This window comes from Clinocottus analis, unplaced genomic scaffold (genome assembly GCF_023055335.1).
Source record: "Clinocottus analis isolate CAN_PGR_092001 unplaced genomic scaffold, fCliAna1.0.p SCAF_10, whole genome shotgun sequence".
In the NCBI taxonomy this organism is placed as follows: domain Eukaryota; kingdom Metazoa; phylum Chordata; class Actinopteri; order Perciformes; family Cottidae; genus Clinocottus; species Clinocottus analis.
The window spans coordinates 13568538-13583546 of NW_027175821.1; the positions used below are offsets into that span (position 1 = coordinate 13568538).

The 15009-nt window shown below is 41.7% G+C and overlaps 2 protein-coding genes across 3 annotated transcripts; both read right to left on the reverse strand.

Annotated features, from left to right (window-relative positions):
- Window positions 1-5497: 5497 nt before the first annotated feature.
- Window positions 5498-7336, reverse strand: mid1ip1l (MID1 interacting protein 1, like). Its single transcript, XM_068595511.1, has 2 exons — window positions 7207-7336; window positions 5498-6784 (listed from the first exon to the last, which is right to left on the reverse strand). The coding sequence occupies exon 2, from the start codon at window positions 6695-6697 to the stop codon at window positions 6194-6196; it is 504 nt and encodes a 167-aa protein (XP_068451612.1). The 5' UTR covers window positions 6698-6784; window positions 7207-7336; the 3' UTR covers window positions 5498-6193.
- A 1532-nt stretch (window positions 7337-8868) lies between these two features.
- tspan6 (tetraspanin 6) lies at window positions 8869-14790 on the reverse strand. Of its 2 annotated transcripts, XM_068595441.1 has the most exons (9): window positions 14540-14790; window positions 11876-12064; window positions 11714-11788; window positions 11523-11627; window positions 11069-11224; window positions 10856-10939; window positions 9782-9865; window positions 9535-9566; window positions 8869-9041 (listed from the first exon to the last, which is right to left on the reverse strand). In XM_068595441.1, exons 1-7 carry the CDS (start codon window positions 14624-14626, stop codon window positions 9797-9799), a joined length of 765 nt encoding a protein of 254 aa, XP_068451542.1. In that variant the 5' UTR covers window positions 14627-14790; the 3' UTR covers window positions 8869-9041; window positions 9535-9566; window positions 9782-9796. The 2 variants fall into 2 exon arrangements, with proteins under 2 accessions (XP_068451542.1, XP_068451541.1); XM_068595440.1 differs by having other exon boundaries at window positions 8869-9566; window positions 14540-14788.
- Between the last annotated feature and the right edge of the window lie 219 nt (window positions 14791-15009).

A 15009-nucleotide genomic window follows, 5' to 3' on the forward strand; every position in this document is an offset into this window, starting at 1 on the left:
GAGGGCTGCATTGTTATCGAACGCACTCATACACAGCCATTGTCTCGCGTCTTGTCTTGAAGATTGGATTCAATGCAGCGACCAACCCGAGATGGGCACAGACACTGACCTGCAGAGATCTCACGCAGCTGTTTGTGGTGCAGAGCCGGATGACTTCAGCTGCAAAGGGATGACCCAGGTGGCTTTCACCTAACTGATAATAGCAGTGACCCGCAGAACAGAGTGCCCTCACTGTATAGACATAAGAGGACGAGAGGTGGAAAGTAGTTTGAGATCATATTCTCCTTTATATTTCTACTTCAATACACTTGGGATTAAATATTCACTCGCTATATGTAATACTTTTCAGAATACATTTTTCCACACAAAACATTTAAACAACTTCTGCAAAGGGCTCACAGAGATTATCTTTGGAAAAATATACACGCAAAGAAAAAAGCATATGCATACAAAGCTCCGGGCGTGTATGCGTGTGTACATTGTGTGCACACGACAGAAGGTTGTATTGACCTATATTAGCAGCACATAGAGTGTGTGTGTGAGCAGCAGACAAGGCCGGGCTGAGGGGATTGTTCGCTCTCAGAGAAGCTCTGTGTCAGGCTGTAAGCCGCTCCAGCTGGACTCCACACCCACTTTCTCTTTGCATAGCCTCATACATCCCTCCCCTATATGTTCTGCAGCTCCTTGCATACTGATCCTGGCATTCACCGGCAATGGCAGAGTGTCGCCTTCTCCGTGGTTTGCAAGTGTAATGACGTGGGTCAGTGGGTTTTCTTCTGTAAAAAAACTAATTGGCTTCATGTGCTTTAAGTGAATTCATTATTTTCTCCTCTTATGTCAGAAGACCAAGTGTCACCAGCCAGGGAAGCCCGTTGTAACCCAAACCACACTCTGAGTGGTTCTTTTCTTCTAAACTAGAGGATACAGAGCTATCGGTCGAGGCCAGGTCTTATCACAAAGACGAGGAAGAAGGAAGAGGGAGGAAGCGTAAAGAGGGGTGGTGCCTCTGTGTTGTAGTCCAGCCTGTGTTTAAAAGAGAACACGGCGTTCCTGGTGTCTCCAGTACTGACAAGACAACAGAGTTAAGGCTAATCTGAAGCTGAAAGACAGATACTTAGACTTAATCTGCAATCTTTTGGTTCATAATCAAAGTTTGATAGAGACACAGAAGCCAAAAACAGTCTGTAGAGAACATTAGTTGGAGGACTAGTGGTGGAAGAAGTCGACACTTCAATGAAAGTACTAATACTAAAATGTAATACTCGTTTAAATGAAAATCTCTGTATTACAAATCCTACCTAAAAATATTCTATGCTACTTGCACTGAAAGTATTCATCATGAGACGACAAACCGTGATGTGTGTCTTTCAGTCTGGACTCAGTGAGGAAAGCTTGGAGAGCTTTTTACTCGCCTGAGTCCAGGGGCCCATTTCTAATAATTCCACTATGGCTAGAGGGTACTTAGATGTACAAGTACCAGCTATTTGTATTGTGTTAGAATGAAAGAACAGTGTGTTGTATTTAGGGGGATTTATTGGCCGAAAATGAATATAATATTCATAGCTGTGTTTTCATTATTGTCTAATCTCCCAAAACCAAGAAGCATTGTTTTTTTGTTAACTTAGAATGAGCTGTTTGTCTGTATGGAGGCCGTGGTCATGTTGTGCTCCCGTGTTTTACAGTAGCCCAGAATGGACAAACCAAACATTGGCTGATCAGTTTCTACTTATGTTGTACATACTTCTATATTCTTTCCAGAATATAACGTTCCCACGAGAGACTCAGTTTTCTTCACGGATGTTTTCTGCTCTTGTGTGACATGTTAATGAAATCAGCGAGCGTTCTGGTTGTCATTATTTCTGCAGCACGACAAGGCAGCGCATTGTCAGACGGAGCCGCGCACAATAATGTAGGCTTCACCGTCTTTCACATGAGACCATTTTAAACCATGCCTAGCAACGCCGTCTCCCCTGCATGCAGGCAACAGACAACGATGACATTACACAACAACAAACTGGTTTCAGTAACAAACAACAGTTACCTGGGGACCGAGTTAAACCCCTGCTGGAGGGCACCTTCCAGTTCGCCTGGCTGAACGTAACCAAGTTCATCTTTGAGATACTTTATATGACTGTATTTTAGATGGAAACATTGTTCGAAGCTTTTTTTTTTACTTCAGAATACATGCAAATTATGAAAAACTCAAGATCTCACACATTAGCTTATACCAGAGCTCTCGACCGTATCCAACAGCACCAGAGCAAACTCCACAAGATATGGTCAATGGTGTTGAGTTTTTTATTATACGTTTATGAGTGAGGTTGTTAGTAGTGGTGATGCTGAACTTGCATGATGTAGTGTTTGTAATGTCTATGTGTCGTGTGTATAATCAGCCCCAACAACCAGCTAAAACAATAACATGCTTACATGTTCATGCACCAGTAATAATGATCATGTATCACCTCTATAAGGTAAACAACATTTCACAGCTAATGTCTTTGTACTTGGGTTAAATGTTGAATGCAGGATGTATTTGTTTAATGCAACTTCATAAAATTAAACAAATGGGTTCTTTGTTGAATCCTTCTCTTAGTTTCAAGCAAACGGTCACATATTAGTCTTTTTGGTTTGATTTCACAGTGAACTCAAAGGTACTGAAACGTCAATGGGTGTTAAAGCAAACAGCACAGTGAATGCACTCCGGTGTTGACTCAGGGAGCAGCACAGTTACCACAGGAAAGTGCAGAATAAGCCTAACAGGGATCAGATGTGGCTGAAAGGTATACTGTATATTGGTGCTGTAAGAGCACTTAAAGGTATAAACCTTTATTTCAAATCATGTTATTGACCTTTAGACGCTACCTGTGTCATATTAATTTGACCTGGCATGCACCATAATAACCTCTGCTGTGTCTGGTTGTCTGAAGCTTTATCTCTGTTCGGTAGGAGCTTTACAGCTGTTGAGCAACAGACAGTGCTGCTGAGAAGGAGACCGTAGACACTGCAAGTGTCTGCCAAGTCTGCGATCACGCTGCCTCATGCTGGCAGGCAACGTGGGCCAACCACTCGGAGCTCCGAGAGGCCTTTCGACACCAAATGTCTTCGGTGTCCGTCGAACCCAAAACCCCTTACGACACGCCAGCACTGACAAACATATCACGCCAGCACTGACAAACATATCAGACATCTAAACTACTGTTTAGGTTTGGGTTGTAATTCATTAAATATAATTCCCACTTGAAAATAAATGGACTTTGAAACAGTTTTATTGATAGCTGCTGTGCACGCTGATGAAACAGCGTGATTTACTCTCAACTCCGAGCCATCTCCAATCTGCAATGTACTGAGTGGTTGCAACGATTTGCTCTCAGGTTTCTCAAGACATTACTGTGACTTGGGAGACTTGGGCATGCAGCCATTCGAAGCTGTATTACAGAATATCAATGTCGTGGCTCATGCTCTTTGAGGTTCAGTTGGTTGGAGAGTGCAGTGGAAACTATAATTTCAAAGCATCTGTTTGAGGAGATATCACTTATTTATTGCAACAAATATATAACAAAAAAAACACTGTCATGTATAAGTAGCTTTTATATTTGTCTTAAAACCCTTCATAGTGTCACATAATATTCTGGTAGGAATAAAGTTAGATAAGAAGATTCATACTATTCTCATGCCTGGCTGTTAAAGAAAAGCCTGCGTAGCCGGCAGCCAGTTAGCTAACTTTATCATATATTAGCTTAGCATAAAAACTAGAACAAGGGGTGACACAACTATCTCATTCTGTGAAGGTTAACGCGAAAGCTCAGTTTGATTACTGAGCATTGCTATTTTATGCGCAAATAAAATTTAAAAAATCTACAGGATCGTGTTGTATTTTTTGTCTGGAAGCAGAAACGTACTGGATTTAGTCTTTCTTTTTTTTATTTAATTTTTTTTTACAAATTTAACAAACAAGATGTAACATGTCAATTGTTGAGCTGTAAAAGGTGCCAATAGGTGCATTTTTTCCCCATTAGAAAAAGCCAAGCTTGGCGCTGGCTGTAGCCTCTTATTTAACAAATACGAGTGGTATCCAACTTCTCTAACTTGTGGCAATAGAGTGAATAAGCAGATTTCCTAAAATGTTGAGCTTTTGCTTCAAGTTCCGTCTCACTGGTAAATCAAAATAAATGAATGTAGATTTGATTGCCATGTTTTTTAAAATGGTGCGAGAATAGAAAGCCCTGTTTTTAAGTCACATTCACGGTCTGGCCAGCTGTCACCAGTTTGGTTGACACATTTTATCTAAGTGGGCTGAGGCACACTGACCAGCACAGCCATTTTGATTTGCAGCCATTTGTTTGGCCCATTGTGAGTGGAAAACAGAGACTGCAGCCTCCCACCACAGGGCTCATGCAGCACGCTTTATGCAAACTCTTAAACCCTGGCGTGATCGGAGGAGCACTAGTTTGTTTGACAATGTCTGCCCTCGACTTTTTTTTCCTGGATGCCCTTCATCACACCACAATCTCATCACCACTGTGCCTTGGAGAGAAAAAAAAGAAGAAGAAAAAAAAAAGCCATTGCGACCGGATTGGCTGCTTGTGGTGGAGCTGTTGCTAAGGGGAGGGGTTCACTCAGTGATGGATGGATGTGGCAGCTGGTGAGGGCCAGTTTGAGCAACATGTATATCAACGTAATGTTTCATTAACGGTCCTCTGCCATCATGCTCACTGACAAAGCGTAATATGTGATCAATACCCTCTTAATCTAGACAAAACCGTGCAGGTTTTTTTAGATTATGGTCTGTGCCATCCATTTTGAGTTTATTGCCTCGCCGTAGTCTTATCACTTCTGATGGGTCAATGCACTGTAATCCATTTATAACAGTCTCAGTTCACACTATTTGAGATGATAAGTGGACTGTAAATGTCAAATATATTAACACTGACAACTAAAACGGGATGTGTGCCGAGGGGTTGTTACATCTAGACGTGTCTAACAGCCATAATTTCATTTGTCTTAAGGAACCCGTATAAAAGCCAGTGTTATATTAAATTTAAAAATCAGTTTACGGCCAGTTTCAAAATTAAAACCAAATAGTTGCACAGGTTAAAGATTTGTGCTAAATTGCAGGAACCCTCCCCACACACAAATATTTGTGTTACTGCACCCTGAAGGTCAAACATGCTGCAAGATATTCTTGCAGAGTTGCCTTTCAGCACAATTGCATTAAAAACAGCAATGACACAATGTGTTCAGTTAAAAAAATCTGCTTTAGAGCTAGGACATCTTCAAATAGTCCCCCTTAAGTAAATCCTCAGCAAAGCACTTTAAAAGCCTTTAACATGATACAAGCTGCTAAACGCGCCCTGCAAAAAAAGAGCAAGTTAACTAGCTTACTGGTCAAAACGCAGCTCGACACAGTCCTGTGCAGCTCAAACACTGAAAGAAAGGGTTCTCTAACTTAGCCGCAACACTCAACATCCTTCCTGTTCACAGTGACAACAAAGCAAAACAAAGTTTCCAATTATTTATTTCAGTTTCAATATAAAATTTGAAATTTTCAAGACAGACACATTAATAATTTCATCATGATCACCTTGATGAACCATGTAAGCAGTCAGACAGTGGGGAGTAACCAAATAGGGGATAAAAAGAAGAAGTCAAGGCACACCGTGTTACAGTAATACCAAGTGGAACGATTTAAAAACCTCGGCAGGTTTATGAGACCTTCAGCTCAGCGCTAAAACTGGAAAAGAAAAAAAAAGGAGGGACAGAACAACCAGCATTCAATTTCTCCTACAGTCAGAAACCGTTTATTCACAATCTGGTGACCAATTAATGTTCAAACTTGAAATGAACAAAAGGGGAGGAATATTATCCATAAACTAGTGCTGCGCTTCATGTGGACTCAGGAACAGATTCAATAAACCTCGACCACACAAAAGGTCCCTCTGCACCGAGACGGGCAGAGGCGGACATGTGCAGGCGTCACTGGCTTCAGGTGAGTTTGTCAGGGAAGTTGGTGTCGCTTCTCGGGAGTGAGAGAAGTCGCCCTGGTCAGTTCATTGACCATTAAGAGCTATCAGAAGAGATTTATTTTAGGGAGGAGGAGAGGGGTGGGGGGGGTATCTCAACACTTCCCATTGTGCAGGTCAAGTAGTCCAGGGGGGCGAGTGGGGATGTGGAGTAAAAGAACATGTTGTGCCTTCTATCTCATGAAGTTTCCGCCTCCAATCTCCCGCTTGTACCTGTTGGTGAGGTGGTCAGCTTGCATTGTGAGCTTCGACAGTACTCCAAACAGTCCCCTGAGGTGATAGTGAAACTGGTTCTCCAGGTCCGTGTTCTCGTCTGGGAGGATGTCCCCGGTGACCTGCTGCTGCTGCTCCTCCTCCTGCTTCACCGCCATCTCCAGGAAGCTGGCGCCGCTGCTCATCTCCCTCTTCAGCAGGCCCCACTCCATGTCGTTCTTTATGGACTTGAGGAGCAGGTAGTGCTCGTACATGTCCCGCTGCTTGTTGGGACACGGCGGCTCGTGGTTTTTGTTGTTGTTGGGCTCCAGCTCGCTGGCCGCGCGCTCCTCCAGCGGTACGTCGCGCAGCAGGCTCGGCACCATGATGGTCTCGTCCATGTTGTTGGCGGCGGCTATGAAGCGGTGCATGACGTTGATGAGGGAGTGCTTGTTGGTGGCGGAGTCCTGGCTGATCTGCATCATCTTGAAGGCTTTTAGGGTGGCTTGGTTACGGCGTAGGTGGTGATTTTTTAAGGCAAAGCTGCTTTGGCGTTTTAAGAGGTGGCTGATCTGCAAGACGAAACGGGGAAACATGAGGATGCAGCCAAAAAGGACACAACATTACATTTGCTAAACTGATCCTTCTGCAAAGAAAAAGATATGGCTGATTTACACATCCAACATGGACGCAAGGAAACCCAATTCATAACCCCACACACTTTAGTGCAGCAGGGCAGGAAATGTGATGAAACGGAGGCAGTTTGTCTCACAGCAGGGCTTACGGTAACATCCCCCCACCTCCACGCATTTCGACAAGTTACATGAATAATCGCCATCTATTCCGCACATTAACAGCCAAATAACATTATGACCGTGACTTCCTGGTGTTAAGTGTATTCATGTGGAGCATTATTCGCGTCAGAAGCCGTACATACACAAAAGGATGTTATTCGCGTCAGAGGCCTTAAATATCTAAAAGGATGCAGACTGACCTGAACCACGAGGTAACCTGAGGAAAACAGTTTTGGGCGTGCTGGTTGAATAAACCACGTCTCATCAGGGTTTGCACACCACCCGCCGTGAAGGAAAATAATAAATTTCCTCAACTGTCTGCCGGCTGAACTCAGATTTTATACCAGACAAGCCGGGTGTGGGTGGAGGATAAGCAGTACAGTCCGCCCTTCCTGTGTTTTTCTACCGAGCCCATTGGGCGGCTTGGATTTAGACGGCCCCTTAATAGCGTCTGATCCAAATCGGACCAATCAGACGCCAGTTTACGGCTGCCAGTCAATTAGGCATGTCCAGGTTTGCCTGTAACCCATCTGCAGCCTCTCCTTTGCAGACCGTTTGCAGCCTGAAGGCAATACGGAGTCAAATTCACACAGGGCGGTAAGACGGTATCCGCCAGGTGGACTTCCCTTTGCAAGAGAAATAAATATATACCCGTTGAGTATTTTTTTTGCCATTACCTCAGGTTTCCAGTGCCTCGACAGCTAGATCATTACATTTTCTTACGCAGCACTTCCACCTGGTGGTTGGACTTTGTTAAATAACTTCCACCCCACATGTCAGAACCGACACTAATCATACTTGTTTAGTTTATTTATTTGTTAAATACAATATTAACCTGTCAACCCTAGTCGATGTGCAATACTAATTTCCCACCATATTCTCTAATTATTCCAAAGGAAGGCGTTACCTGATTGTTGAAGCATGAAAATGCTCCACTGTGTCAACATGAAACAGTGACAAATCCTCAACACTGAGGCGTCACACCATCATGTTTATCTGCAGGTTTGTCAGCAGTGCACAGGTGTATTTAATTAGGTTGATTACGATGGCGGGGCATGGCAGTGTCAGAGCATCATTGAGATTATTAGTTACACCTGTGATCCTCCTGCTGCCTGGAAAGTCAAACTGGAAAGAATATGTATTCATTAAGTTACAGAAAAACTGCAAAGATTAGTACAAGGTCTAGAAAATGTAATCTTTTGCAGAAATAGACTTATTAAGCTATCATATTTATCTTGTCAATCAACCCCCACATTTATTTGTGCGACCCTTTACATCCCAACCAGTTAGTCTTGACTGTAAGATGTATTTTGTTAACATGTACACTGTCATATTACCAGAGTACTGAGTTATCTTTATTTGCATTAAAGGAAAATACAATAAGAGTACACAGAGATACCATGTTAGTTTATAATAACTGATTGTAACAGAAAACTTAAAATCAAAGACTAATATTATTATCATTATTATTAATAATATTATAGCATTGCCCCAGAAAAACCTTTGTTTCATAACTTACTTCATACTCAGAAATGTGCATCATTGCAGTCCTCTCTCTCTCTCCAGCTATAGCATCTGGAGAATGTGAATGTGTGTGTGTGTATACACAGCATATATAGATCATGAAAGACTGAAAACTGCATGGAGACATCTTAACTATCTATCTCCGTTAAACCTTAAACATTGTGCTGAAGTTGCTTGAAAAGTTGCCCTGCGTATTGAGAAAACAAAATCCTGTTGCTTTTCGTTTGGAGCCATGTTCATCTGCCAAAACAATGTTGCATCTCTTCAAATGAATGTAGCCTCCAGACATCTGTAGGAGAGACACACCCTGAGCTACAAGCAGATCTGCACACACTCTGTTGAAGATACTAAATTTAATCTTTATTTTTTTGTCAAGTATTTTACATGCATCCACAGAAGATTAACAATTTAACACTGAAGACTGTGATATGAAGTTAACTGGCGAAAGGAACTGACGCATGAATCCACTACTGGCCTGCGTCGTCAGTAAAGGCTCACCGTCAAGTCCGTCCTGTGAATCACACAAACTTGATTTCAGGTTGGCGACCTCCTCGTAGATCTCAAAGGCTTATTTTGGTTTCGCACGCACAGAAATTCACTTAGTGTTGCAGAGACGTTTAACATTTGTCTACTGACTTTTTTTTTTTTTTTTTTTTTTAAAGCAGAATTACAAAATAAGGCAGCTGCATTATACAAAGACACAATAAATGGAAATGTTGACAATTGGTCAATTAACGGAAATAAGATAACGTCTACACTTAATAGAAATCTCTAATTAAATCTCAGGACTAACAAACAATATCCGAAATGTCCAGGTCCCTTTGAATTTTTGGTCAGACTACACTGCAGATAAGGTCCCGCTTTGGGTTTCTTTTCACATTTTTTCCCCATCTGCTCATTTGTCATTGGCGAATAAAAGAGGAAGCAGTGAGTGTTTTTTCCCTTTCTAACATAATATCAACTAACACAAACACAATATTAAAATCACAGGAGATTCCTTTAACTCAGTTTGGATCAGGAGCTGCCCATCAGAGACCTGCGAACACACAATCAAAACATGTCACACAGCTTTTTAGCTTCCGGCATCAGGCAGCTAATGTGTATTTGCATTTGAACATTGGATCCTTAAGTCACTGTTCACACAGTGAGCCGAGTACAGTCTTCACATGATTTAGTCTCTCAGCTAGGAACAGCAATGCAGAACATTTCACTTCCTCAATATTGAATAACTTTGCCGATAATAAATCTCACCTGAGGAAGGTCCCGTTAGACCATCTCATACTGGTTGTTGGTTATGTATCGAGACAAGCAGCAGGACAGGAAGATCCCAATGAGCTGAGAGGAAACACATTATACAAAATATAGATTAATAAAAACAAACACAAATTAATGTCATGGGAAACTGTGTTTTATACAGTTTACTGTATAACTTAACTGCAGAGTGCTGAAGAAACCATGATTCAAAAGTGAAAATGAAGGTTGTAAACTTTATAGGATCCTGCACAGCAACTATCTGGTTTAACTTTGACCTTCTGTACTTCGTTTTACAACGCAATGATTAAGTATCATCAACGTGTTGATGTTGCCACGTTTGCTTTCCAAGTCATAAAAATCACAGCTGTGAAAAAGTAATTCACTCCACAATAAATAATAGACATTTGATTCGATAGTGAGCAGTAGAAGTGATTTTAACAATACAGTGCACTACTTGGAATAACGCCGTAGTACTGCGACTGAGAGGGTCCCAGTTTTGTTTATTCGCAAGTGAAACGATTACAAATTAAAGACTTTAGGAGTCACAACTATTTAATGGCAACTCATCCCTTAAACCCTGATGAAACTCCTTCCATCACTGTGCAGCAGGTGTTTTAGTACATATTTATGATCATGTTCACGTTTTGGACAGTATGCCATGTATAGCAGACAGAAACGATGGTCACAGTGCGTCTAAACAGCCACCAGGACACCCCTAAAACCAGAATGTATTTTGTGTCTGGTTTCCCGTCTGCTCATTTTATTTACTTATTGGTTGATTTAACAGAGATGATGCATGGTAAATAAACATTACTGTTATTGCAATGAGACTTATTTCATGCATGTATGCAACAAGTATTCAATATTACAAACGTAATAAGGTTTAAAGTTGAACCAAATTAGCCAAAAGGTTAACAGATGTTACAGAATCATCTGCCCAGATGTTGCTCTGTGGAGTCTTTTTCTCCACGTGTCACTGCATTTAAATACTTCTACAACCAAAGCTACAAAGCTACAAAAACAAGGTAAAAGGGCTGGAAATAAACAAATGATATGTCCCACGTGATGTACCTGGAAGAATGCGATCCCAAAAGAGATCCCTGCGATGATTCCCAGGTTAGACTCCATCACATCGGTCACCCGTGCGAAGCAGCCCTGCAGCCGAAATACACATTTATAGAGGTTTTTTAACATTTTCTACAAACACAGTCGGACAGTTTTTGAGACAACCGATTACCCCGATTGTTCCTACGGTGTCGTCGTGGTGCGAGGCAGTGAACTCACCACCGTGAACACCTCCGTCTCGGCCTTGTCGATGTCTTTCAGGATCTCTCGTGAGCAGTTGGCGCTGTCTTTACAGCAGCTGGCAGGGATGCCGTTCTCTTTAAAGTAACTTGTTTCGCGCCAGTCAGTGAAATTCTTCACCCCGCAGCAATACAACTATTTGGAAATAATGCCAGGAACAAAATTATTACAGTGATGCGATGAATCTCTTTAAGCAAATGGGTCAACATTATTTTTCCATCCATCCATTGCAGTTAACTTGGGAAAACACCTGCAGTGATGAGAGCAACATGCAGAAAAGTTGAAACCACTTCTCTGCGCCATGTGTGTTCAGTGTTTAGTTGCCCTTCTAAGATGTTATTATATAACCTACAGTTATTTGGTTTATACACTGAGTAACAAGTAAAGTCAGATAAGAGAAACACCACTAGTGTAATGAAAACAGCCCACTTACAGTGCTCTGGATGGCGTCCACTGCAATGCTGCTCCTGCTGCTGCTGTCTGTGCTATTGTAGGTCATCACAGCGTTTGCATAGGCAACACCTAACTTGGCCTTGATCTGGTGAATTCAAGACAAAGATTACATCTTTTAGAGAGCTGAGGTGCTCCATTAGAAAAACAAAACTATTTGGACAAATGGCTGACCTCATGTCTGAAGATAAAGCCCGAGACACCGGCCACGAGCTCAGCCAGGAACACCAAGGTCAGAAACATGGCATACTGAAGGAAAGCAATGCATGTGAAACAATTACACAAGGTCACGTCGGAAAGGGAACATTTCAGGGAACTTGCTACACCTCCACTGACCAGCTTGAGCATCCATGGGCTGCCGCGGCATGTAGCAAAGCATCCGAACAGTCCGAAAATAACGATGATGGCTCCGGTCCCGATGAGGACATACGGCGCATTGGTGCTCTCCTCCGAGGCCAGAGAGAAATAGTCCTCCAGGCTCACCTTCCCCCACACGCCCACGGCCAGCAGGATCACGCCTGTGAACTGAAGGCGACGGACGGAGAGTGAGCTCCGGCATCAAAGAGCCAGAGAGAAACGTGCAGGTTTTTAGGGCGTTTTATTCTCAAATCTATAGTATTTTAGTTTGTTTCTATGAATGATTTAAAGAAATTAAACATAACTTGATGTTTTGGAGCTACATTTTTGAGATTTTAAACTACTGCATGTCAAAGTGTCTTTGAGCAAGACATGAACCCCCAGCTTCATGGCTGCCAACTGCTCCCTAATTACTAAGGATGGGTTAAAATACAGATACTACATTTCCCTTTGTGGAACTGATAAGGGATTTAAAAAAAATATTTGACGTAAAACAAGAACAAAATAAAATTGTTTGATATTCAAATCACTTATTTGTCACGCAAAAAATACCAAAACAGTTACAGGTTTCATACATGAAATTTGATGATTTGTCGTTGTTTCTTTGTCATATAAGAGAATTAATGTGATATTGTTCGGTTTTTGACTGTTATAAGTAATTCATCTTAACATGTTATCTTGAGTTCTGGGAACTTCTGATGGCCATTTTTACATTTTACGGACCAAATAATCATACAAATCAATCCAGAAAATATTTATCCGATTAGTTGCAGCCTAAATTGAAACCCAACCCTCACACCACCTAACCTTTTCCATCACGTTGGTTGAAAACGCTGAACTATACAAAAGGCTTTGACGATACTCAGACATACAAGTGATCTGCACTGAATCCGGCCAATATCAGTAATACTTCAAAAAAAGAACCATATGGGGCGAAAAAGCAGTCTTTCCCTCATTGGCCTTTTTAAAATCTGTTCTCAGTGGAGGAAATGCAGGTGAAGAGAAGCAGATGCGTCAGAAGGGGGATGTTGGAGCTCTGACTCACATTGTGTATCGAGTAAAATATAACCTTTAACATTGTTCTCAATCATCATATGTTTGATAAACCACAGGATGCAGATGCAGCAGATTATGCTTCTACAAATTACCGGTCCACATTTGAGTAGAAACACACCTGGAATAGCCCGCGAGCCTCAGCCGGAGGTGTTATCATCTCAGCATCTTTTGACTGCCCACACAAGTCATTAACCGGAGGGGAGGCATCAGCTCAACCAGCCAAGAGCAATAATTTGCCAGATAAAAGCACTGACCTGAACTTTGTGTTCGCAGCAGCAGCCCGAGACGGCTGTTTGCTCAGTACAGAGACGAACGAGGGGGCCGACGTGTCCGCTCGCTCTCTTCACAAGCTTACCTTCAGATTTTTCTTACATGTATTTACGGCTGCAACTAGCTGTCATTTTCCTTAGCAATTATTCCAACGATTATTGTCTCATTTAATCATTTGGTTAATAAACAATATTAAACAATTAGTCCTTTAACTGAAAAGTCCATCAACAGAAGATTCATCAGCAACTATATTCAGTCATTTTTCAGGTAGAAAACACCAAATCTCTTGTATTGGCTTCTCAGATAGGAAGATTTGCATCTTTTCTTTGCCTTATGTGACAATAAATCCATATATATTTGGGTTCTAGACTGTTGGGCTATTAGAAAGTGTTGATGCTAATGCTCAAACTATTTAACTAACTCCATTTTATTGCTTGTCTAACATAGTTTTTAAGTTAGTGCCCTGTACTGTAGATCAATTGTACATTAAAACTCCCTTCAACAACCTCACATGAACATAAAAGCAGAAACGGTTAACATTAAAGAAAGTCTGATCTTTGCTTACATGAAAGTAATACGTAATACGTAGAAAGAATAACGTTTCCAATACGAAAAACTTCATAATACAAACATTCATGAAAAAATGGTTTGAATTTCACTATTCTCTAAAGGAAATTCACGTTTACCGGAAAATTGGTACCAAATACACGTCTGTTCTTCCAAGGTTTCTGACATGAACCAAATGATGTATCAAGAAAAGAAAGACGGACTACAGAGTGAGTGTTTGTTGTCAAACCTATCATTAACTTTACAGGAAATGATGCAGCTGGAAAATAAAATGACATCAGCTTCCCATAACTTATTCTGTCAATCGATTAATGGACTTTCATTACAGTTTATTGACATTTAATCGAGTCTATCGAACAATAAAAGTGTTAAATCAAACCTTCAACTCACAACAACCACGACTAAAACCAGAGTTACACTCTGGTTTGTACGTCGATCAAATCTGACGGACCGCCACTAACGTCGCTACACTTTCAACAAGTGGCTTCTTTGTGTCAACAGAAAAGCAATCCCTGTTTTCCACACGTTAAACTCCGTGTGTGTGTGTGTGTGTGTGTGTGTGTGTGTGTGTGTGCGTGTGTGTGTGTGTGTGTGTGTGTGTGTGTGTGTGTGTCCGTGTGTGTGTGCGTGTGCGCGCGCGCGCCGTGATTGCTGGAGTTACGTTGATCGCCGTGTTGGCAACGCAGTCGCCGCGTTGAGCCCATTGTTGCTCCTTTAGCTCGCGGGCCCCATTCGCGACGCGCAGCTCACCCAGAATATGAGGCTGTAGGAGATGAGGAAGGTCTTCAGGCAGGTGATCACCGGCTTCGTCTGAAGCCGTCGAGACGGCGGCGACATGGCTGCGTTTTGACTTTCTTTCAACTGGAGAAGAAGAAGAAAAGGAGAGAGAGAAGTTGACTTCACAGCGCCCTGTAGGGGAGAGGGGGAGACAACAAAAAAAAAACTTCAGGGATTAACCCGGAGAGGGGAAGTGTCGTCACTAAACCAGAGCCACTTTCCTGATGGAAAACAGCTCCAAACAAGCCAGAAGAGTCAAGTCAGCGGTGACATGTGTGTTACATATCCTCATCGAGTACACGTTTCACAATAAAACTGCTTTAAAATCAGAAAACACCAACGGCTAACTCTTCCATTATTGTACACACGCAATAGGTTCATGGTGTATGGATGAATATATATATATATATATATATATATATATATATATATATATATATATA

What these genes read in the sequence shown, in the direction of transcription:
- mid1ip1l (XM_068595511.1), bottom strand. Translation starts at nt 6,697, where the DNA reads ATGATGCAGATCAGCCAGGACTCCGCCACCAACAAGCACTCCCTCATC.
- tspan6 (XM_068595441.1), bottom strand. Translation starts at nt 14,626, where the DNA reads ATGTCGCCGCCGTCTCGACGGCTTCAGACGAAGCCGGTGATCACCTGC. An exon ending in GCTTTATCTTCAGACATGAG is followed by an intron (nt 11,628 to 11,713) that starts GTCAGCCATTTG and finishes TGAATTCACCAG; the next exon opens with ATCAAGGCCAAGTTAGGTGT. An exon ending in TTGGGATCGCATTCTTCCAG is followed by an intron (nt 9,866 to 10,855) that starts GTACATCACGTG and finishes GTTTCCTCTCAG; the next exon opens with CTCATTGGGATCTTCCTGTC.